At 42.9% G+C, this 25,266-nt stretch overlaps 1 protein-coding gene across 2 annotated transcripts in view; it reads right to left on the bottom strand.

The window, feature by feature from the left end:
* The window catches only part of asic2 (acid-sensing (proton-gated) ion channel 2), a 99,776-nt gene that overhangs the window by 10,752 nt on the left and 63,758 nt on the right, over positions 1–25,266 (bottom strand). For both annotated transcript variants that reach the window (XM_086133581.1, XM_086133580.1), the window contains one exon: positions 2,139–2,289. In XM_086133581.1, the coding sequence (XP_085989707.1) occupies positions 2,139–2,289 (151 nt within the window). The remainder of the gene's footprint in view (positions 1–2,138; positions 2,290–25,266) is intronic.

Here is a 25,266-nt window from a genome sequence, read left to right as displayed (position 1 = left end):
TTAAATCTGGGTTTCCGTTTCAAATTATGGTTTAAAGCCGGGGCTAGGGCCTCAAATTTGGGTTTCAAGTTATAAATTAGGAAAAGGGTTACAAAGGAGGGTTTTAAATCAGGATCAGGCAACGTTTTAAAATAAGGGTTGGTCTTCCAAGTTGGGGGCTCAAGCCAGAGTTCAAGTTTCAAGTCTGTGTTAGCGTTTCAAAAGTCGGGTTTCACATTGGAGTTTCAAGGCAGGGTGACTGTTTTTTTCTTCCTCCTCTAAGAATATCAGCTACTGCTTATTTTGCCAGCTGTTGAGAACGTGGAACACCTTTGGGTTGCACAGCAAGCAGCACGGTCCTTCAAATAACTTGTAGTTGCCAGGCAACGGAAAACTCGAGTGACTCCGTCATTTTGCCTCCATTATAAAATAGGTTTTACAGCGGGTGACATGCCCACAAGTTTTGTTCTATTACAGGTTCTGTAGACATGGCGACATATCCATTGCTTAAGGGTTATAACACAGTAACTATTGACACTATTGGTGAGTCCATTTATGGTGTTTTGCGTTTGGTATGTTAGCATTTAGCTAGCGCAGGGCTAATCATGTGGTTGTTTGAAACAGAGATCACAATTTCGCTCTCTTTGTTTTATGTTTAGTTTGATCGTAAAGCTTAAATGGGAGTGGCATTAAACAGCTTGAGGCCTCTTTTTTTTTTTTTTGAAAGAATAAGAGGAATTGTTCACGACCAGATAGCAGCTTGTTGCGCAGACACACAAATAATGACAATTGAAGAAAAGACCAGTTAGAGGGAGCACATGCCATTTGAAACGGTCGATAAAGACAATGAAATGTGTAATGTATATGATTTTATTTCTTTCATGAGTGCACCTTTACTTTTTTATTGACGTTATACATTCCCATCGGACATTTTCAGGCGCATTATGAAGGTCATTAATCACGCTGTTCCGAGACTTTTTATTTTTTATTTTTTGCAACGGCAGATAAAAATCCAGACGAGCATCCTTCCATTGTTTTCAGGCGTTAGGTGAAAAGTAAAGCTCCTGAATGTCTTGTTGTTTCTTATTGAGGTTATACATTTAAATTAAGCAATGTTGTTCGAGGTTACTCATGATTGTTTTTAATCAAAAAAGATCAATTACAGATGCACACTATTTTATTGTTATCAAGTGTGTACTATTTTAGTAGGGTGATAAAAATCGTGACGCTCTTCTAAAATACTTAATTTTTTTTTTTTTAATTTATGACACATTATTAAAATTCAAAGTCGTTTGGGCTTTTGACTCCAGCAGGTAGTACAATCCAGACATTTATTATTTTCTTTCCAGGTCAGCATCTGCATTTCATATTTTAGTTTCATTGTGTCGATAAATTCCAACAAAATATGCATTTTTTTTAAAAAATTCATGGCGATATATTTGTCCTTTGATATTTTACCACCAGGATGCAACATGTACAACCTGTACATCATTCTATTGCAAGGATGTTTTATTGGGGTTAGACAGTCTAATGTGCCACTCTCCAGCGATTTATAGCAAGCAACTTAGCATTCTGTGCTTTGATCTTTTGACATGACGCTGCAGTAAAGGCATTTTACTGTTAACAGGCGTGTACTTTTATTATTTTGTTGAAATGATAAATCCCAACATTCTTTACTGTTTTATGAGGAGCTTATTCCTGGACGTGTCCGTGGATATTTTGACACCAGGAAGGAGTAACATCTTCATTTTTATCGTGACCGGTTATGTATTTTAGTTGTTGTACTGGGGTCACAAATTCCAACGTTCTGTTTTTATTAGCGCTTGTTCATCATTTTTGTCATTTGCTCTTTTACACGAGTTGCAATAAAATACCCACCTTAAAATGGTTTTGGTGTGCTGGAGAAATGCAACAAGAGCATTTTTGAATAGCATGTCACAAGCTTGAAAGACTTTCATATGTGTGAAAGGAGACCGCGTGTCCCGACGTGTTCCCATAGCCAGAGTACCGTGAGTCACCGCTGCGTGAATTATAGATGGCTTGAAATTGCGTGAATGAAAAAAACATCCTCGGCCCCCGAGGCTCACAAGCAGGGAGGCAACTTTCTCATCTGCTTGGTCTCTGTAAATAATAGTCCCGACTACTAAGGCGAAGCCCACCTGTGTCGCCCCACACCGGCAGGTATTCGTCTTGCTGAATGTCCAACATGATCTCCAGTCCGTTCCCCGTGCCGCCTTTCATGGTGGTGCGCAGAGACTTGCCCTCCTCGGCGGCGTTGAACATGTAACACTTGCCGTACCGTGTGAACACCTGCGAGAGAAGACAGGCGGCGGTCAGTCAGATTGTGGATACGCTCACGCGCAGAGAGTACCGAGGAAGGCTTCCATTGTCCCAATGTTTGGGGAAGAAGTCAAGCGCGGCACGTAACGGTTGCTTTTTCTTTGTACGCATTGTTCTGGTTGGTGCTCTGATGTCATGCTATTCACTAGCTCGTGCTATATCTACTGGTGGAAACGTGGTTACAAAAAAAGTTGACGACACTTGTTACTTTTTTTCATCTATTCTGAGGTGTTTTTTTTAAATTAAAGTAAATATAGAAAGGGCGGCCCGGTAGTCCAGTGGTTAGCACGTCGGCTTCACAGTGCGGAGGTACCGGGTTCAATTCCAGCTCCGGCCTCCCTGTGTGGAGTTTGCATGTTCTCCCCGGGTCTGCGTGGGTTTTCTCCGGGTGCTCCGGTTTCCTCCCACATTCCAAAAACATGCATGTCAGGCTGATTGGACGCTCTAAATTGTCCCTAGGTGCGAGTGTGGGCGTGAATGGTTGTTCGTCTCTGTGTGCCCTGCGATTGGCTGGCAACTGATTCAGGGTGTCCCCGCCTACTGCCCGAAGACGGCTGGGATAGGCTCCAGCACCCCCCGCGACCCTAGTGAGGATCAAGCGGTTCGGAAAATGGATGGATGGATGGATAAATATAGAAAATGACAAATTTTAATTACTTAAATAGTAAGCTGCCACGATTGCAACTCACACGCCCATGCACGGCAAAAAACAAAGCTGTCAAGTGGGACTCCCGGAAGAGATGTAAATTTAGACAAACGACAGTCAGAAAGAGCTGTTTATGTGGCGCTGCAGTGTTTTATCGTGCCTGTCAGACGCTGTACCAACCAGCCCCTCCCACCTCATTAGCCTAACGAAGACCCATCTGCTTTGAGGAGAACAGAGATAATCTGTGAACTCGTTTTAATTAGTTCCCAGACAAAAGATTATATTTGCATATATCACTGGGAAGATACTCGGCTATGCGTCACACGGTTACTGATGTCATTGAAGCCAACGGTCGCCGCCTAGCATCACAAATTCTGTCCCGGGCAGAAAAATCAATCGTCAGGCGGTCTGCCTCTCTTGTCTATCTATGCGTTGTTTTGATGATGAGGCCTCATTGTAACGCAGATGCTTGACGAGATTGAAGACTTTCACTCGGATCGATGCTCGAGACAAAAACCCACACGGCTGAACAACTGTGGAAAATAATCTAATTGCGACTTTTTTTCCCCCGACAATACTGCGATTGAGACTGAACCTTTTTTTTTTAGGTCCTCTTCCTCCTCCATGTATATTTTTAACAAACAAGCACAAGAAATACATTCATCTGTAATACAGTAAATAAAGAGGACCGACAAAATAAAGCCTCAAGAACCTACTCTTGAAAACTAACATCAAATTGGTCCTTTCGGATTGAAGCTGTCATTGTGCGTGAATTCCAGGTTGCCCATTTAAGCTCCGATTTGACATTTTACCCCAAATCATAATATGGTAATATGAAGATAAATACGTAAAGCTCCCTCAGGGCGTGTGTGATATTGTTCTCAGCCGCGTCACATTGCGGTTTGGAGATATTGGATTTTTTTTTTCTTCCAAAATGAGGATCAAAGAACGCAAGCCCCATGACACAAGTTTCGCTGACTGACTTGAAATTCCAACGACTGTGTCGAACATAACGAGACAGACGGTGTTAACATTAAAGTGCTGAATGTCACTTCAAATCGTAGGTATTGATTGACACAAATGCTCGACCTACTTTGAATATGATATATAATCGTATTTTCCATTCAGCACAATTTGCTACCAGGTGTAGCCCCCCCGACCACAACTTGATGGCTCTGAACGGGTTTCAGGTTGAACAATAGCAGCCGCCGCTGCATTTGTCAAGCTTGCCGATGGTTGGTGTGCGGGTCAGGGCCAAAGTCAACGAGGCTCTGGGAGAAAAAGAGTCGTCATCCTGCGGGGGGGGGGGGGGGGGGGGGATGACAAAAGACGCGAAGAGAAAATTGTGCCATTGAAAATCTTCACCCGTCGGTTCCTGCGACTTGTCATTTGTTCCCTCCAGTGGAGATGTCAAAAAAAAAAAAATAAGAAGAGATGCCTGTGATAAGCTTTCAGGGGTGTCTAGACATCTTCCACAATAGAGCTGCGATGTCAGGAGGAGCAAGGAATTGCAATAGATGTGCATTTATGAATTGTGTCGTTTCACCGTTGAATGGAAAAGACATCCTGTCTGCTTGAGAAGGACAAAAAAAAAAGGGAGAAATAAAGGTGAGCATTTGATCATTTGCGAGTAAAATCACTTCTGGACGAAAGAGGAGAAAAGTGGAGAAGACAAAAAAAAACGTCGGGAATAATTGAGAAGAGAAAGTCAAAGAGAACATTTTAAGAACAAGATGTGAAATGGGGGGGAGAAACAAAAGAAAAAATGCGAGAACACAAAAAAGAAAACAGAAAAAAGCAAAAAGACAAGAAAAAAAGAAATAAAAAGGAGGGAAAGGGAGATAAAGAAAGAAAGGAAAGAAATTAAAGCAATAAAAAAAAGGGGGAAAAAAAGGAGAAATGACATATAAAAGACCCATGGATTGCAGTAAAAATCTCAAAGCGTGGCTCCATCGGACATGCACGTGCGGACGAGAAAATTCAAAACGGAGCTCCAGCCGGGAAGGTCGCCACCTCGGGCCGAGGTGGCCGCTTATCGTGCCTCTTTTCCTTGATACGCTTGTCAGGCATCCTGCTGGCTGCTCAGAGAAAGTTGCAGTGCGTTTCGTCTGCAGGAGCGGTATAGGGCCGGCCCCCTCCGTCTCATATCTATAAGATTGAGGACCCAAGCATTGTCTTGAATTGGGCAGAGATGGTGCCTTTTTTTTTTTTTGGTGCTCAGAGAGCAAGAATGAGCAAGTCTGCTCAAAGATGGAGGGGAAACACCACTTTGCAGGTGTTTTGGGTGAGGAATTAGCCTTCTAACATTGATGATCACAAAACACACCCAGTTGTTCAGTTGCTGCTATCAAATAGCACAACATGAAACGTGGTCCTTTCCAAGAGGACAAACTGTACGCGAGAATACATAGAAGTGGCTTGCAGTGTACAAGGGGCTTCCAGAACGAACGTTCTGACGAACTGTAAACAACTGCGTTGTTAGCGGGTTGCCAGGTGTTTAGTCGTGATGAAAGACTTTGTGTTCCGCATTTCTAATCCGTACGATTTCTCCATTGGATACTAACAAGCCAACGATAATGTCATTTGTTAACACGAAAAGCAGAAGCTAATTTGAAGACTTGAATTCGACTCATGGCCGCGCTGCATGGAAATGAACCATTATGCAAACGTCCACACTAAATGAATATCCGCATTCCTTCTCACGTGTTTTTTTTCCTTCACCCGGTGTAACGAGAAAATTGGAACTAAGGAGGGAGTTTTTATGAGGGGCCATGTTATTTGGCCAATCAATAACATGTTATGAGAAGAGACTACACGACGAGATTTACAGAAGTACAGTTGAACCTTGTTGCAACGTAGCTGGAGGGTCATAGCGAATCGGTACGCTGTAACGGTCGTTCGGTGCCACCATGTCCAATAAAATGGCCGCCAACTATGATGTATAATACAGTGTGAACATTTATAGATTTCTTACTTGCCTAAATCAGGGGCTTGAACATAAATATTTCACCGCCGCAATTTTATTGTTGCAGTTTCCGGCATGTTAACAAAATCTTTCTGAAGGTGAATTGAATGAGATGAATGATTTAAATTCCACATGGGAACAATGTAAATGGGTAACGTTGCTTTTAGAAAGAACGATGAACAACCTTTGATGGAAACTTGGCCTCGCTGGGAATGAATTTGAAATTTGGGGGGGGGGGGGGAAGAAAAATTGAAAAAAAAAAAGATGAATATTTGGAATGAGAAAGATACCAGCCCTGTGGCGCAAATTTTTGGAATGTGTTGAAAGTGGAATGAAGTAAATCTGAGTAATTAAAGAAGGAACTGCATGTCAAAAGAGTAGAAGGAAAAAAAAATAGGAATAACATTTTGTAAAGACCTTCAGCTCACACAAGGCAGGGAGGATTAAAGTAGGAGAGGAAAGGAAAGAGTAAGAAAGCAAGAAAGCACAAATGAATGAAAAAAGGAAGGAAGGAAGGAAGGAAGGAAGGAAAGGAGGGAGGGAGGATGGAAAGACGAAACCATAACTTCAAACCCTATTTTGAATTTTCAAGAAGAAACTGTGCTTTACAAACATGACTGTAACAAATACTTGAAGTGTAAATCGGTATCGGGACTTTCTGCGCCACTCGATGCTATGCAGTAGTCCTCCTTCTCCTTTCATCATCACTCAGACGCCTTGGGGTCGACTTCTCCTACACAGAGTACACAGTAGCTCCCGTCACCTTCCAAACCGACGGGCGCTTTTTATGGAAGCCGTTCATCACGGCGCTCCATGATGTTTTTATTTATTTATATATTTTTTTACAAGGCGATGCTGCCACGATAGCGCCAAAGAATGGCGGGCGGCGGGAGATTTATATGCATGTGGATGAGGGAGCGTACGAGATGGAGGTTGGAGGATTGAGGAAAAACAAAGCAGGTGAGTTATATGACAGCGAAAGGGATCTGAGGCTCGCTGGTTAGCCCAACGTCATACGTGGTCACGTCTGGTGAAGCAGCATGTGGCTCAAAGCCACTGGTCAGTCATATAACGGTGAACATTACCCTCAGCATTGAAGTCGGGGCAGTTCATCAAAATATAATCACGATTTCTAAGTCTCATAACCATAAAAACGTTACAATTGAATAAAAATGACGAATGTGCTGAACGACGGAGTGTGTTTGCAACTTCCCGTGCTGCGAAAGCACCCTGAAGGCACAGCGTTGCTTGTGCAGCAAGTGTGCGGCAAATGCGATTCTCTTCTCCCCGAGTCTACTTAATGCTGATTAATGACACCCCGCTTAAAGTTAACTGTCAAACTAAACATACAACAAAAATAATTACAGTCAATGTACTGTAAATGTAAATACAAGACATACTCCATTTAAGAAATATAACCAGTGTTCATGCTAGCAGGCAATGGAATATTCCATTGACACGCTAATAGAAAATTATCAAGTTCCAGGAGTGATTTTCCTTCAAATAATGAATATTCACACGTAAATAACGTCGTAACACATACAGAGAGGAAATATCTTCTGCTCTTTTTATCTAAATGTTTTGAAATCAATGAATGACAGTGTTTGTTCGTCGTGATTTCAATATAAGTCAAAATCATTCTGATTATTTTGTTTCCATAAAATTGCTCAAAACCTGTTCAGCGCTACAAATTTTTAAAATCTTCCTGTCGCTGACCCCGTTCCATCCGATATACTGCCGATATGCAGACGAGAGAGCAACTTTGCGATTTATGACCATGTGTCTTTGACATTGGAAAACGTGATGACGCTAACACGGGGAGTCATCACGGGGCGAGGAGTGGCAGAGGGGGTGCGCAGCAAACCCATTAAAGATGTTCCCCTTCACTTGTCACTTTTCTAACGAGGGAGTGTGGAGGTGAAATCTGATTACAGTCGTCAGGCACCCTGCTGGGTGACTTTTTTTAATGCATCCGATAGTTGAGGAAAGGAAGGAAACTGTGGTAGGGAACAGTCCGCACGCTACATTCGGGTCAAACACGCGAAGGACAAAGATGAGTCCAACGGCCGCCTTCTATAACACAAAAATATCGACTCGTGGGTCCATCTGTTCACGCGCTCCTCCATCTGTTCCACAAACGCACCCTCTTCATCTACATTAGCATCCACGTCACCGCTAATGACCGATTAGCAAAGCAGCGCGGCCGAATCCCTTCTACAAGAGTGACTCGCTTTCGCTTGTTTATTCAGAGGAAAGCTTGGAGTTTTGGACATTCCCACGTTCCAGATAGCGGCAGGAGTAGTAGCACGCAGCGCTTGAAGGAGTCATTTAAATGGGATACTGTCATACCAGCCTTCAGGTATCAGTCCTAGAACAGTGACATATAAAAACAAACAAAAGGTCTTTTGTTACTTAACATGTCCTTTCAGGTATCGGTAACAAGTTCACTATCGGTACGTAAAATTTGCAGGTGGCCATGACTAGCGTAACTGTAGCGTGACCACAGATGCCGCGTGAAATACGACTGCATTTCAAGAGTATTTTTTTTTTTTTTTTTGCACAGCTAATGCTAATGCATAATAAAACCACAGGCACTCTGCTTTAATGAAATCCCCGCATGGTGTGTGAAGCCAAGTCCGATGAGACATTCACCACAGTCACTTTATTAGGTACGCCTGGTTATTACAAGGCAGCGGTGGGAAGTGACTGAATCTAACAAATATAAATATGAGCACTATGAATGTTAAAATGGGTCAAGATTTTTTGTGTTGTTGGGCCAAGCTAGAAATACAGGTCTAGAATTGACAGCAAGTTTGACTTTTCCATTTAAGTACATTTTAAAGTGAGGACTTTTTTATTTTTACTCAAGTTAAGAGTTGAATGAATACTTCTACTTTACAAAAGTATCTAAAGGACAGCGTGAGAACCTTTGCCACATTTAGAAGCAATTCACACGATGACAGTAGTCACCATTTTGTTTCGAGAGAGCCAAATTGGAGGCCGGTTGCGCAAAAGGTCAGCACTCTTAATCATGCCCTGTTTTACAGTCCGGACCCACTTGACATGTGATCATAAAAAAAAAAAATAAAAAAAAAAAGAGCGGCACACCACAATGGGAAAAGAGCTGAAGGAAGCGATTCAAAAATGTGAACTTTACTGTGGGAAATACATCAAATTGCAAATGGAGTAGTTTCCTAATGTCCTTTCCTATAATTCCCTCCACATGACGTGCCAGTGATTGGCATGAATATGGAACACGGATGAGTGAAATATTAATCTGCAAAGAAAATGAAATGATAACATGAGGGGACATGAATAAATGATAAAATCCCAATGCTGTTTTTGAAACCTTTAGGCTGGTCTCCTACTTGGTAGCCAGAGCAATATTCTCCCCCGCCCCCCCCTCCCACAGACCCACCCACATTTCACTTAGCCCTGCAGGCTTTTGGATACGGATGTCACATCACCGTGAATGGTCACCAGTGTAACATCCGACATCAGCGCGTCATCATCACTCCCCTGATGGAGTCCCCTCATACCTGCAAGCTGAGAAAAACTAAGAGTGATGGAAGCAATAACCACAAACACAACCTGAGAAAGAAAAAAACACAAAAACAAGATGCTACCTGTAGGTTACCCGAGATTTTTGGACGGAGTCCATATATTCACGATACAAGAATCAAGATTCACTGCAATTCGCTGCAATTATGATCCAATACGATTCATTCAAATAGTGATGCAATACAATACGATTCATTCCATTTAAAATGCGATACAGTTCACCTCCTTTATGATAGGAAACACTCCAATTCCAATTCCATTCAACCAATTCCAAAAATGAACCACTTACGATACGTTACCACTCACTCCATTTACGATGCAAGGAGATTTACTTAAACCGCCATTGCAGCCAAATGAAGTAAAATCGATTCCAACTACTATGCGACAAGTAGGGCGTCAGCCACGAAATATTTTTTAGAATAGATCGTCCCATCGATTTATCGAGTAATCGGATATAATATGATTCCGTCCAATTGCGATCCAATCACAATGCGATATGACCTCCGGCTACAAATATTTACCGCATCGGTGAAATGATAAGACAGAGGGACAGAGATTAGTTACTCATGAGAGAGATGCATGCCTGAAGCGATACCCATGATTGTTTTCCTTCCAACTTTCTTACTTTCCTAATATGTATAATGTAGTGCAAGAAGCTGTGTGCTGTGAAATGGAGTGCGCGCGCGTAAAGCTATTTGCTGTAACAAACAAGCTTTCCAAAGTGAAAAACGGCGCGATGCGGCAAACAACATTTGCTCCGCCGCTAAAGTAAACACTTAAAGAGGCTGATTCATCATCGGGCAAATTATCTTAACAGACTTCAGTGTTGTTTCTGTTCATTTAGCCACACGCACTCGGCGAGCTAGCGGGAGCGCGGTGGGGTTTTAGCGATAACATCATCTCATTCTTCTGATGGATTCGTGCGCTGTTGCGCTGCGTTTTCACAGTCAGGGCTCTCTTTGCTTTTTGCTCATCGGAGGAGCAAAACCCGGCTCAAAGCGGCCGCTTGGTTGCGGCATAAAGTTTTAGCCATTGACGCTGTTGACATTAGTTCTCAGAGGGCATAATGCAAAGGAACATACACTGTAGGTCCTGGTGATTGAAAATGGAGAAACATGATCCGGAGGTTTTTAAATGTCAGCTTCAGGTAAAAAAAAAAAAAAAAGAAAAAGTGCAGTGTCTGCCAAAACACTTTATGACCGAGTGAGGGTACAATTCTTGGAATGTTGCCATCCAGTTCCCGGCAAGTGCTGGATTCCCAATTTGGCCCTGGAATGCTTCAGAGGTAAGGTGAAGATCACGGTAATGTTAAGATAAGAGGTTAGCTAGCGCAAGGGGCGAAGGTTAAATGGAGAATGGGGAAAAGTGGTTGGGGGAAAAGAAGGTCCTGTGAAAAAACAGATTCCGGGTACTGCTGTTTTCTAATTTAATTCTAAGGTCCCTGCCAGTTCTCTCCACCTAGATGATGATCAAAGATCTGTATTTTGGTCACAGTAAAAGTCTAAAAATTGGGTGAAGGGACGGATAATGCGGCGCGGGGGAAGAGTAGTTGAGCCTCCTGCCATTATTACGATTATGAAATGTCCCGACACTTCTGTGAAATGTCAAATCAGCTTTCACCTTGCCTTCAAAGCGTACACAATGACACATATGTGCAGGTAATCCTCTCAACATTGACATTTTCACAGCAGTTCTTCAAGGTGACATTTCAAATGTCAAGAACTTTTCATGGGCCGAAAAAGAACAAATATAAAAGAGCGATTCTTAAGAAAATGTGTTGCAAGTTGCCTGAGGCCAGCGGTCCACTGTCCAAATGTTTTGAAAAGTGCATTGTGAGTGTGGGGGGAGAAAAAGGTAGAGGAAACCATTTTACATTTTAAAGCATTTTGACATTTTCAAGAAACACAGGATATGGCGTTTGATGATTACAGATACACTGAATGCAACAAATGGGTGGGGGGGGGGGGGGGATAGAGTGTCTTCTTAGACCAGGGGAAGAAAAAAAAGGGTACATTCTATCTTTTTGCTGTGCTTTTATAATCAGCAGTAAAAAAAAAAAAAAAAAAGTAGGTTACGCAAAAAGCAGCCGTTTCTCCCAGTGGACTCACAAACTGCTGGTCTCATATCTCAAAAGGGGCATCGGTGTCATCTTACTGGTGGTTGTGCATCAGTCAAGGCGTTTCCAACTTTGAAATGTATAGTGGAGTGGCATCAGATGCCCCCCCCCCCCCCACCCCCTCACCCGATGGCAGTTAAAAGTCAGTTAGCGCACTGTGCGTCGTGTTGCCGACCTCGTTAAACACATGACGGTTCGGGGAGGCGACGGGCTCCCCAAGCTCATTATCAGCTGCCGCGATGACACTGTCCTCCCACCGGCTGTCCACTTGCCGCCATCATCATCATCAGCAGCACGTAAACAAGACATTTAAAGTCTGTCCCCGGTTCCCTCACCCGCCGTAAATTGCACTGGAACACGGCGTAGGGACAAATGGTTCTTTGTGTCGTACAAAGGGGGAATAAATAAATAAATAAATACGATTTTTTTTTTAAAAAATCAATGTTGGATTGATTCGCTCCGACGTCCCCTTACAATTGCCGCCATAAAGCACATCATCAGCATCGGCCTGAGCCAGCGCTGATGCCGCTTTAAAGGCTGCGATTTATGGTTCCCCTGTCTGCCATCAGTACAGGATAGTCATTGAGAAGGTGCAGTCCCAAATCATCTACGACGACTAATCATCGTAGCACACCGTCATGATAGCATTCATCGTATATATAGCAAACCTGAATGAGAATTGAATCGAACCTGAATCCTAGCATGCTAACGCTTGGCATGTTACCATAACACGAGGAACCTAAGTCGAGAAAGCGCTCAGGTGGATTCTTAAGACTACATCATACATAACAAGTAGGAAGTCCATTTCTGTCAACCTGATTGTACGTCATAGCCTCCTGCTGTGTAGTATTTCGACATGAGTGCATTTTTCAGAATATTTTTGTTTCTTTTACTGCCTCGCAAGCGCTTTGTCAAGAGCAAAACAACAAAGATAACGTAGAGCCCGGTTACACAACGTAAGAAAAAGCAGAGCGCAGATATTACCGCTCATTTATGACAAGCACTCCCGAACGTGCCCCTCATGTAGCAATATCATATATATAACTATAAAATAAAAAATAGAATAGTAGGAAACTTAAATAGGGTATCGAGAGAACATAATATATTAATAATAAATGGCGTGAATAGACTTGCTTTCTTTACTGAAAAGAGAGTCAATAAAGACGGACTGATCCCACGTTAGACAGAATAGAGACATTTGAATGAATTGTAGCCAGTTGTACATGGAAATGGAAAGCCAGTTGTACAATTTGCAGTTGAAATACCAACAGTGCTATTTTTTTGTTTGTTTTGACTATTTTACTCATCATTCTGACTTATATGCAGCATAAATGTTAATTTGTTATATTATTCATATGACCAATTTAGCTTCTCCGGTGAACTAACCTTTTCAGGAATTTTTAAATAACTGAATTGTGATTCAATTCAAAATACTTTTTTTTTTACCCTTAATTGTATCATGATATATACGGTAAGATGAAATTTTGGACATAGAAACCGGGAGGATCAATACTGAATTTACATCACACCTTTAAGTCGGTTCTTCTTTCCGAGGAGAATTGACTCAATGCGAACAGTTGATGTGCTCAGAGGAGGCTAACAAATAGAGCAACAAAAGTGTCCTAATTTGACTTCTTGAGACCTGCAGCCAAACTATTTTCCATTCTTTCAGTGTGTTATTAAAAAAAAGAAAAAAAAAGAAGAGAAGCAGCGCTGCGCAAGTGGGGGGCTGTCTCAAATTTCATTTTCTGGATTTGCAGCCACGGTTTCGCTACGCTTTTTTTATATTTGGAATGCCAAATGAAGGTGCCGTCTCAATTAGATGAGATGGAGTGATACGCTGACACACTCTGACACGCCATAATTTTTACACAGGCACGCTGCTTTCCAATCTCATCCTTCCGGGCTAAAAGCAGAATAGAGCTTTTTATCTTTATTATCTGCCTTCCAGCTATAAATGCGCTAATAATCAGCTGACAACACATTTAACATCATTGTCATTAGTTGACCATTTCGCGGTCAATTCACCACTTCTGTGTTTACTTATTTTTCACAGCTCGGTTCGACAACCGCATGGTAATGAAAACTGTAGCATCCACCGGGAGGTGTTATGAGATGATATGAGTGAGATTTGTCAAATTTATTGGATTATTAAAACCATTCATTTTATCTGCAGGCATAAAACACATTGCTAAAAATACAGTGGGAAAAAAAAATATCATGAAATGACATTGTAAAAAAAAGTTCACCTACGAAAGTTTTTCAGAAGACATGTTGGCAGGCTACTGTTGGTTGTTTTCAACCAAATAATAATAATAAAAAAAATAATAGCCCTTTTTCCTAAAAAATAGATTGTTCGTGCATTGTGAAAATTACCCAAAATGTTTGCATAAAACAATCATTTCCACATTTGACTACGTGTAAATGCTATCTATTCGAATTCCGGTGCGCACCAAAGCGTAAAAACGACAGGGTATGAAAAGACACTGACCGGTGATAAAAAAAATGGAGGCTTTATGAAGGGTCGAAAATCCATTTCGTAATCAACGTAACGTGTGAAAACTTTACTGACACAGCGCAAAAGAAATACGCGGCAGTCAGATGACAGGCCTCCTGGATCCCGCTTCTGACACCCAAAACACTAAAGCACACTTTGAGAGTAAAGAACCACGGTCTGGATCCCTCTCCTGATACCAAATAAGCCTTATCCAAGATCCCAGCTCAGACAACTCACACTCTGACAAGGCAAAGTAAAAAGCGTCAACACATAAAATAGAAATGTGTGCCGCAACCAGATCACAGTTTCACCTGGATTGCCCTTCCGACACAAATCAAATGGTCTAAAACTCACACTGAGCGGCAAAATAACCCAGCCTACAACGTCAAACCGCCGCTTAATCAGACGACGTTTTAAGAAGTTGACTTGACCATTTGGATCGCAGCCTCCATCCACCCCGTTTGATACCTCTGCTGCCCGCCCGAGGCGGCCGTCATCCACTTATCACCGTGCCAATTTTCCTATTTATTTATTTATTTATTTTTGTTTCGAGAAGATGATGGGCTAGCATGCGACCATTTTGTGCTGCGTGTTATACAACGCATGAATAATGGATGTTTTGTAATGTTTGAGGGTGGGGGGGGGGGGGGGGGGGACGGGACGGGATGGTGGACAGCCAACAAAAATGAAGCGCTTTTGACGGGATGCAGTTGATTAGACTCGAGTCACTCTACCAGGAAGCGATACCATGACCTCGCAGGTGACAGACAGAAGAAACTAATACTGGAGCGGAAATGAAGTGAGAGGAAAGGTGATTAATCGGGCGCTTGTTAAGAGACGATTGATTGTCTCTCAAGAGCGGAGTCACCGGTTCAACTGCTCGTTATGCCTCGGCTATTTGCATAACATTAAGTGATGCCCGTGCGTGTGTGTTCATGTGTCGAAGCTTGTTTTTCTTTGGAGCGACCTCTTGAGAAACGGAGAGACGGCTTTTCAGCCATATAAGCTGTTTTCATGCCGTGTCATGATGACATAAATCATGCATGAGTCAGCAAAACAGCTCCCACGAACTTTAGCTACCTTAATTGCTGAAACTTTTACAAGAAAATGTAACACCTGCATATTATACGCACACACACACACATGCGCACGCACACACACCAATCAGAAAATTGATGGCATTAATAACAGAGTCGTGCCTTCGCATTTACCGAGGTCGGGTTTCATTTGCGAAGCGTCGTGATTGATACCCGTTCATTAGTCGACATGCATCTTGCGCACCGACCGTGTGAGATTTCATAAACATCCCATAATAGTCATCATAATAGGCACGAACAAACAACAGCGGCGCTGTCCGCATGAATTATTCCAATTGAACGCCTTGTACAACTTGAACGCCCCCCCCCCCCCGCCCCCACCCGGCAATGATGAAAATGCAAGCGCTTCACAATTGAACGCTGTCCATCTGTCTAGTGGACGGGGGTGGAATTTGGTTACGAACGGATAAAAATCTCGAGGGTAAGTTTGTGTTTGAATACACTTAAAACGGCCGCTCCAAAGCAGAATGGCAATCTTTCGGTGTCTTCCAGGCAAGGTTTTCAAAGGCTTTTTTTTTTGTGGGGGTACTCATGTTAGTGCTGCTCAATTCTCGACTATATGTGGTTGGAATTTGTTAGCAAAGAAGCATAGTTTGGTCCTACGATGATCCTAAAATGTGCAACCCCCCCCCGCTAAAATGGGATGACCCAAATGGCAGTGAAAATGTTTTTCTGAGCGTGGCCTCTTCAGACACTTTTTGTGGGTCTAATTACGTGAGACATGTCTAACAAATTTCATGTTACTAAGTAAAGTTGGCTTCTAGGACTGAATTTTGCCAAATTGGCGGTACGTGGTTACCCAGTTTCAAATACTGGACAGTTTAAATATTGATGATGGCAGGCCGTGACCGTTCTGCCAATAGATCGGGGCAGAAAAACAGCTCTTAACACACTGCAGGCAACAAAATCGGAATATTCTTTCACGCATCCTATCATCGGTGCTTTGCTCACTTTGACGGCAGTGAAAAGAAGCTCAAATATGGCTCGATTATCACTTTGTTTGGCCCGTCCGTGGCTTACTCTTCAAATGGTCTCTTTAACCTGCAGGAGATAATCATTCGCAAGGTTATGACAGGGGTGTCGTTATTTAAGTGCCAATGCGACTGATTAATTTGATTGACTTCGTAGCGTGGGCCAAAAGATTCGCTTTGAACTTTTTGCTGTTGTTCCCCCTCGCTGCTGATTGGGCTTCCTGATTGGGGAATCTTGCTCTCATTTCCCTCCTTAGCCTCTTCCTTCTTTTGGGATTTGATAGCTTTGTGCTTCCGCCACATAGGAAAGGAATCACCGGGGCGACCACAAACCTAACTCCCATTGGAATCCGTCGCCTCCGTTCATTTCGTAATTTCCCAAAAAAACGAGTTTCAGGAAAGAATTTAAAGGTTGGGGGCGTCTCTGTGTGATCACACAGAGACGAGGATGTGCGGGGGATGAAAGGCTGCAAGATGTCTAATTGAAGCGGGGCGGAAGAGTAATGCAAACATGAAAGGACACAAGACAATGACAAAGACGGCAGCAGGAATCCATCTCTATTATGTAACCACCTGTGTCTGATCATGTTTGAACGGAAGGGACACACACTATTTCAGAATAGCGGCAGACCACCAAATTGGGACTGTGAGGACTCAAACAAGTTTACTGGCAAGGGGAGGGAAAATCCATTTTCTGTCCCGCTATTCCTAACCCCGCTGACTTCGTCCGAGAGTCGAAGTACAGCCAATCACGGGACAAATATAGACAAACAACTTCTTGCGCTCACATTCAACCGCACGGAGCATTTTGAGTGTTAAATTAACCGAAGAAATATTTTGGGGAATATGAGAAGAAGTCAGAGGCTTTGGAGAAAATCATGGAAGACAACACGCAAACTCCGCACAGAAAAACCGCAGCTTGTATTCAAACCACCAACCTCAGAACTTTGAGGTGGACATGCCCACCATTAGTCCACGGTGACACCGGGAAAGCAAAAATACAAAAAAGATCATTGTAGTCTTGTCGTTTTAGGTTCCTATCCGTCCAGGTCTTTTTCGATGGTTCAGGTCTTTGACGGTTTGCATCTGTTTGTTTGATATTGAAAAACGCTACTCTCAGAGACACGAAAAATACGGTCGTTCAATTTAAATGCCGACAGTTTCATCACAAATTACCAGTCACGATATTTTTAAATCAAGTACAAAACCGTTTGTCAACTCATTTGCAGGTGAACCCAACAGTAGTCAAGGCACGGAAATAGAACACGACAGGATAGTTCACGAAAAGAAAGTCAGACGTGAACTCGGGGCTCCATCATCAAAGACAACTGAGAACTGGTTTATCTGGCCACAGCACAACACTCCAGCAGAGAAATAAGAAACAACAATCCAAGGCGGGCCAGCATGAAACTGTTGCGTACCGTTTGTATGACGACGATGATATGCTATTTTTCATCTCAGTCGGACAAATTGTTTTCTTTCATGAGCTGCGGAGCGGCGGGAACACGCGTCCATCGCGCGCCTCATTTGGAAGGGAAAGTTTTGAAGGATAGGAAAAGTCACAACATAAGTAGGTGGGTTGGTTCATCCTGGGGGAAATTAAAATATGGAAGGAGTCATGGGCATCACCTTAATTTGTCTGCGCACCATGAAATTTGGTTGGCGTAATTAGACCGACAAAACATTTCCCATAAGGCCATGCCAGAATGCTTTGAAGAGGCCATTTTGGCGTCATTTGGCACATCTCAAAGTGTCCTTCACTTAGCAACCAGAAATCAAATAAGTATTTCTTTCATGAGTAGATTCACACACACAAATCTCAAAAAGTCACCCCTGAAAAGACAAAGTCGGCCATTTTGGCTTGACAGCAAAGTTTGGTAACTCGTCAAAAAACACAAAACTTTAGGAGTTTATGTGATGTGAAAAAAGAAAATGTTTTGCTTTGGGGGGGAAAAAAAAATCTAAGTAAGAATCAGACACCGATAGCAGACTCTGACGTTGTGGTCTGTCCACTTTGTTGTGTCCATTCACAGGATGGCAGGCAGGGAGGAAAGGAGAAAATTGAAAGGCCAAGAAGCAGGAAACCAAAAATAAGAATCTGTGAGGGACTTGTGCTCCGGGCCTCTGCGCAGGTTGCCGCTGTGAATTATTCATTCACCTGGCTTATTAGATATGTTTAAACCTGCCGGGAGATCAGTGAAAAATTAGGTCTTGAACGAGCAAAATGATGCCGCGAGCACAAAACCACAAGGGGGGGAAAAAAGACTCTCCGCCATCATAATCTATGTTTGCGCGCTTGTGTATTTACATCTGACTTGGAATCATTTGTCAGACTCAGCCAGCGAACTCAAAATTTGTGTCCTAACTCGCACCCGTACGCCACGGCTCTTTGCTAGCAAGTCAGCCGGACGGACACCAAAAGGCCTGACACGTCGGCAGCAAAGCGTTTTGGTTCACAATCTACCAACAGCAGAGCATTATTTTAGATAACACAAGCACAGAGCTTATCGCATATTTGGCAGATTTCAAAACGACTGAACCGGCACTGCGGATGAACGCGGATCTGAATACAGGATTTGCCTTTAGCCAAGGTAACTGCGGGGTAAATAAAAGTCATCTTGACGTTTGGATGAGGTAAATCCAATTTACAGCCAATGTCCTGTTCAATTTGTTCTCGTTTGTAACTTCCCGACAGCAGATTTTAGTACAGAATCCTTCACTTGCAGTTTAAGGCGATCCGCGATCCACCAGTGGTCTCCCATCGCAAAAGCATTTTAGGAGGATGTAACTTTCCCGCAGACGGCGTGCCGACTCGAGACGCAGTCTGACACGCATCATTTCTTAAAAAAAAAAAAAAAAAAAAAAGATAAAAAATAGCAAGGGAGTAAAAGCCCGCTAGACTCAATGATTAGACAGCTGAGCTGTTTAAAGCCACGTTTGAACTCTGCAGAAGAGAACGCAACTCAGATCCAGGCCCCTAAAACGAGCAATGATGCCCACCGTGCTGTGCCAAATCATTGCGCGTTGGCGGTGCAGGCTAATTGCTGGATGTGATGCGCGAAACTGCACGCTAACGAGCCCTCTCAGGAGGCTGTTTTTGCCCGATGACCACCGCGTGTCGGATTATATTTGCGTTCGATTACTTTTAAACATCTTTACTTCAAAAATGTATATGAGGAGTTCATGTCAAATTAAAGCAATCACTTTTATTCGATAAGCAAGATAACTCGGTGTTGCGTAGCAAGCTGACCTGCCAAATTACGGTTTAAAGTTATATTTTTAGCAATGATACTTTTTGGTAATGTCTTAATTGATTATTTTATTTATTATTTATTAATTTTATTTATTCACTAAATGATGTCTAAAACAGTCTTCTGTACATCTGTACAACATTCTTGTAACTCAAAACATAAAAAATGAATACTGTACATAATTCATTCAAATACTGCAATGTAATGTGGTAGCCACTGATTATTTCAATAATGATAAAAAAAATATTTTCTATTTTCTAAAATAAAGGAAAGGATATTTACTGCTGATTAAAATATTTATAATATAAATACTTTTCTCATATTGATCAAAATGTAAAACATTAATTCCATATTGATTCAAAAATATCCATTTATTAAGATTTGTTTTTAAAGAAATACATTTTAGTTAGCTCTTTAAAGTCATTTTACAATGAGTTTGCAGCCTTTTTTAAACAACCAAAACCATCCATTTAGCTTTTTGCACTTAACCTTTTCTATTTAATTACTTCTAATTGTTATATATATGCTGTATAGTTATTTTTTGTGCGGCTGCACCTGCCATGATTGATTTGAATTTGAAAAGTGGTGCCTTCGTAACAACGTCGCCCTCATTATGTCTGAAGCATTAAGAGCACACATACAGAGTGCAAATTATAGTAAAAAAAAATAAATCAAATGTTCTGGTCGGCTGCTGGCGGCTGATTCGTCATTCCAGAGGCGATGAGTGCCATTCGGCCATTTTGTTCCATCAGCACAAAGCGAGCGGGCGGAAAACTATTAGAATGAAGCCCGAGAAAGAGAAATTAGACACAGACCATATTCACGAAACATTACCTAGAATTGTTTTGGCAAAATGTGCTGACTCAGTGTCTGTTTGACGCACGCCCCCCCAAATTCTATTCCACTGCCTTTGACACGGAACAACAACGACTTGTCGGTCAGAACACTACCTGGATGTTTTTTTTTTCCCCCTGCTTTAAAAGCATCAAAAAGTCACAGACCAATTCTAGGCAGGATATTGCATCTCCACAATAATCTGTGCTATAAGGTCAAATTCTAATATTTTTGTGACCTTTTCCTGAACAAAACGTGTTTTTCCAAGAAAATACCAATTCAATTTCACAGCTCCGCGTCAACCTTTTGTGAGAAAATCACGTTTTAAAGGGAAAATATCACTTATAAACGCCCATTTTCCAGGCCAACCATACTGCCCGACGGATCCGTGATGTGCTCGGGTGTCTGACTTATTTTCCGTGGCTTAGTGTCTTTTCAGTTTCTCGCGTGTCGGCAAGGTTTGAGCTGCCTAGACAAGAGGCATCGCGGCAGCTCTCTCATTCAAAATGTTCGCTTTTCACTTTGCCACTCTGACAGCTGCGAAATAGCGGGAGCAAATAAATAAATCACCGCCTCTCCCAAAGAGACGTGGCACTCCCGATAAGGAGGATTTACTTCACAAGGAATGCGGCCGTTGCGTCTTTTCTCATGATGTTTAACCCTCGCTCGGTGATGATCTTTCTCACACGTGCTCTCAGGATCTGCTGCAATGACACGGTCGCCGAGGGCCGCCATTTTGAGGCTTTTTACATTGGCCAGTAATAACTGCAAAGTGTTTTTGTGACGGCATTTTCATTTTTAATGAATTCCTGAAGACAATATCAAAGAAAAAAATGACAGCAGGAAAGTAGAACAATAAAAAAATGGAGAAAAAAAATGAAAGAAACAAAAACATCAAGGGGGGGGGGGCAGATGTACAGAATTGGTCGAAGGGTTGTAGGAGTGTAGGTAGGGAAAATCAAAAGTTGTTCTTCCTGAGAACCTGTTTTTTGCTCGCCTGATGATTGGATGGCAAATCAGCCAAATGTAAGAAAGATATTTCGCTTCCGAATTTTCCCCGACATGGCACAAGGCTGAAGCACTCTAAAGGATGACGCTCCTTCACACAAAGAGATGAGAGCAGAGCTACTTGCAACACTGGGGCAAAGCAAAACATTCATTTCTGCAAAGATACTCTCTATCGTTTATATCATTATTTGGATGTGGCGGGTATGGGGTAGCTTTGTTGCTCCACCAATGTAGCGTCTGAGATGTTAACACAACAACAGTTGCCTTTCTATTACGTCATCCTTGCGCCTCACTCTCCAAGCACGAGTATGAGTAAATGATTGACACTCAATGCGACCGTTACACTAATGTAACAATTGAATTACGCGTGGGCTGATTGGTCATGACTGGAAAGTGGGCGCCAGGGAGACGTGCTGAAGAGGCGACTGTTCTGTTTCGCTGGTCACTTGTGAGCGCAGGTCATTAAATGGGGTCTGCGCATCGGGCGTATTAGCACCGAGAGAGTTTGTGAGGTTTTGTGCGACAAGAGTGACTTGAGACGCCACAGCATTATCATATGAACAATGAAAGGAGGTTGCGTCACTTGCAAATATTTATTTACGGCACTGCCAGGGTTACAAAATGTTGTCCGTATCGTGCAGCAATATACAGAACTAGCTTTTGAATTATGGAAAGTCTTAATGTTCCCAATTGTCTTCAGTATACAACAAAAACAGTCATTGACCTCGCCGTTCCAACGCACTTGGAGGGCACTGAAGCTGGATAGTCGTTCGGTCGGAAGGTAATACAGTCAGTGATGGATGAGTAGGTCGGTAGTGATAGATGAGCAGAGAGAAATAACGCAGTAAATATGAGCAGTGTGACAGCTTGGCCTGTTTCCTCCAGCCAGAACATGAGAAATGTTGACACCCGTCCACATGCATCAAACATCAAACATGCCTGGGCACCTAGCGTCGCCCACGTCCCCAACGCGTCACCCGCTTCCCTTTATAAGTGTCGGTGATGTCACTCTGACATCACTAGCGTGCAGACAGACGCACGGACAGATCGCCTAGGAGAATGAAAGATGCTTTGCGGTTTGACTCTTGCGCTCGTGTGGATCACAAGGCGTGAAGGTCGGAAGTGCTGCAGGATAAAACCACACGGGAGATGCTTTATTCCTGTTTGTATATGAGGTGGAAGGTGTTTACCGCGTACAGGTTTAACAAAAACATTGATAGGTAGATGGATTGGGAGATTGTTCAAACATAGGTTGGGAGGTTGTTAGGAAAGTGGATGAGTAAGTAGCGTATGGGTGGGTTGTTGGTCGAAGGAGATATGTAGGTTGAGGTTGGCACTGCAGCACCTCCGCATCCACGCTCGCTGGCCTGCCTGCCCCTCTTGATCAGAAGGATATCATCTGTCTGCCGGAATCCTTCCATCCCCACAAATTCTTACTTTTCAGATTAAAAAAAAAAAGCATTTGCTTATGTAGCCATTTGATAAAGCACTCATCCGATCAGTCATGCTTAGGGAGTGAGGCGCGGGGATGACAAATGAAATATGCCACGTGTTATGTTGTTCTCGCGACTGAGTTGAAGAACGGCGCCAGCTCCCAAAAGGGTAAAAGATTGGGGGGGTTGGGATTGTCTGACAAAGAGCGACTCGGGATGCCCTCGATATCAGACGCTACAATAATGCAGATAAACCCAGTTGAGATGAAAGAAACGTAAGCGATGGCGTGCACTTGTTATCGGAACGTACACACTCGTAAGGGAAGTGATACTGTGCATTCCCGATAAGTAGGTAGCAAAAAGGGTGGGAGGTGGGCCAATGGATAGATGGGTAATTCCATCGTCAGATGAATTTGTTATGTTTAATATGAGGCTTACGGCACCAGTCTTGTTTTCTATATGGATGGAATATGCATTTCCAGCCCTTTCCGTCAACAGTGTTTTCTCATTATTTGTCACATCTTGCCACAACACTGCTTGCTCTGCATTCCTGCAGTGCTTCCAAATGCCTGCAGGAATGCAGAGCATTCTGCAGGAGTTCCAAATGGTCAACAGATGTTTTGGTGCTCACTCGAGGAGACCAGATCATGTTTGGGTTTTTTTCAATAATTTTTTTTTATTCATGTTTATTTCACAGCTGTTCAACTCTGTTTAATCACAGCCCAGCTGGTGAGGATGCCGCACCACTGACAACTTGAATTTAATGCCCACCTTCATGATGAGGATGGTGGTGGTGACTGGGAGGCGGACTCTTCAAAAAATTAAGACTATGTTGAAATTCATAGGCTACACCCTCCTAAGACTCAATTTTAAGGCCAGATGACGTAACGTCTGGCGCGCCTTGACCGCATGGCGTTGTCCAAATGCACGAGGCCTTTTAATCTGGTCTTGGCTGGATGTAAGGCTTGAGGAGCCGACGATGAGAAGAAAGGAGCGTGAGCGCGGAGCGCCGATGCGGAACTGGGAGTCGCGGCTTGGAATTGAAGTGGATTTACATGGGACAGGAGATGTGCGCCAATCTCTTTTTCGTCAATGGACGCTACAGCTTCGTGTTTGCTTTCAAAACTTAGCTTGTAGCAGACGTGTGCACATTTTCAGCATGACGTCTCTGACCCACTGGTGAAAGGACACTTTGATCCTCTCCTCTTTCATCTAGAACTGCTTCAGACAACAAAGTGTATGCAGAAAAGTGGTGAAGATTGTCTATGTCCTATCTGTTGTGTTGTGTTATTTTTGTTATTTTGACTTCAAAATGGCACCGCGAGAGTGGCTGCCTTTCCAGTAGCTCCTATATTTTGTTGTTTTACTTCTTCCTTTCATAACTTTGCTGCTGTGAATTGGGAATTTCTCCATTACGGAACTAATAAAGGTTTTTCTTTTTTTTCTTATCTTATCTTCATTTCTATGGAGATGGGCCCTGATCCAAGGCTGCTTCGTAACCGATTTTTGGTGCTTGGTGGAGGTAACAAATGCCCCACCACATCCCAAATGTTTGCCCCCCCGCCAGCCGCAACCACAACACAGAGGCAGCATTAGCCTCAAGTAAGCGCCGGTTATTGGACAACAGAACCACTCAGTCCCCGCTGCGACTGGATCGGACGACAGCCGCCCAGATCTATTATATATGAAACGACAACCCGGAGGCTGAGCGGTCACTGGGGTTAGGATACGAGTGACAAAACAGCGGCCTGTCAGCGGTTGCCGTGAGGCTAACTGGCGCTGACACACCGGGAAAACCGCTAACATCACTGTCATGGATGTGGTTTCATTGCGAGTGCTAGCAAAAGCCGTCACCCGAAACTAATTATGATTACAGAGGAAACCGAATGGTCGCCAGGAAGAAAAAGGATTGGAATAATGTTATTTTAATTAAGATGCTTTATTTCGCCGGCTCGCCCTCACGGAGTGCGGTTCTATTACTGGGGAAAACCTCAGAGCGTATACCTCCGCCAAGCTTAATTGCTGAGCCCTACTGACTTCTGTCGCTATCCAAAACAGCAGCAATGTAAACGGTCGACGGAAGATTTAGAGTCTTGCCATATGCCGCCAACAGGTGAACACAGTATGAAATATGATCTCATGTTGCATGTACCCGCACAAGTTACTATTATTGAATATTGAAGAATGTTTCTGGTATACGACAATTTATTCATATTATTAACAAGAACACACGCACACACACACACACACAAACTGACATTACGTTGCTCCATAATATTCCCCGTATCTATGTTTATGTTTCATGGAGTCAAACCACTTACAGTTTCATGCGACACTTATTTTCAAAAAGTGTTGAATCTGACTTGTGGTCACTCCATCATGTTCCGTGTGTCCACATTTACATGGCAGTGGGACTCAAAGGACCCAAGGACACTTAACCCTGTCTCGTCTCCAAACACACACCACTTGAAAGAACAGTGATGAGTCCTTTCGAAGCCCATGATCGAAAAAGACGTGGACCTGTATTTTCCCCGGTGACGTGCGTTGGAATACACGGACGGATTTAGC

This window comes from Hippocampus guttulatus, chromosome 16 (genome assembly GCF_054856545.1).
Source record: "Hippocampus guttulatus isolate MCC_2025c chromosome 16, RoL_Hgut_1.0, whole genome shotgun sequence".
In the NCBI taxonomy this organism is placed as follows: domain Eukaryota; kingdom Metazoa; phylum Chordata; class Actinopteri; order Syngnathiformes; family Syngnathidae; genus Hippocampus; species Hippocampus guttulatus.
Note: the sequence above shows the minus strand (reverse complement) of the source record. Positions and strands in the feature narration are given on the sequence as shown.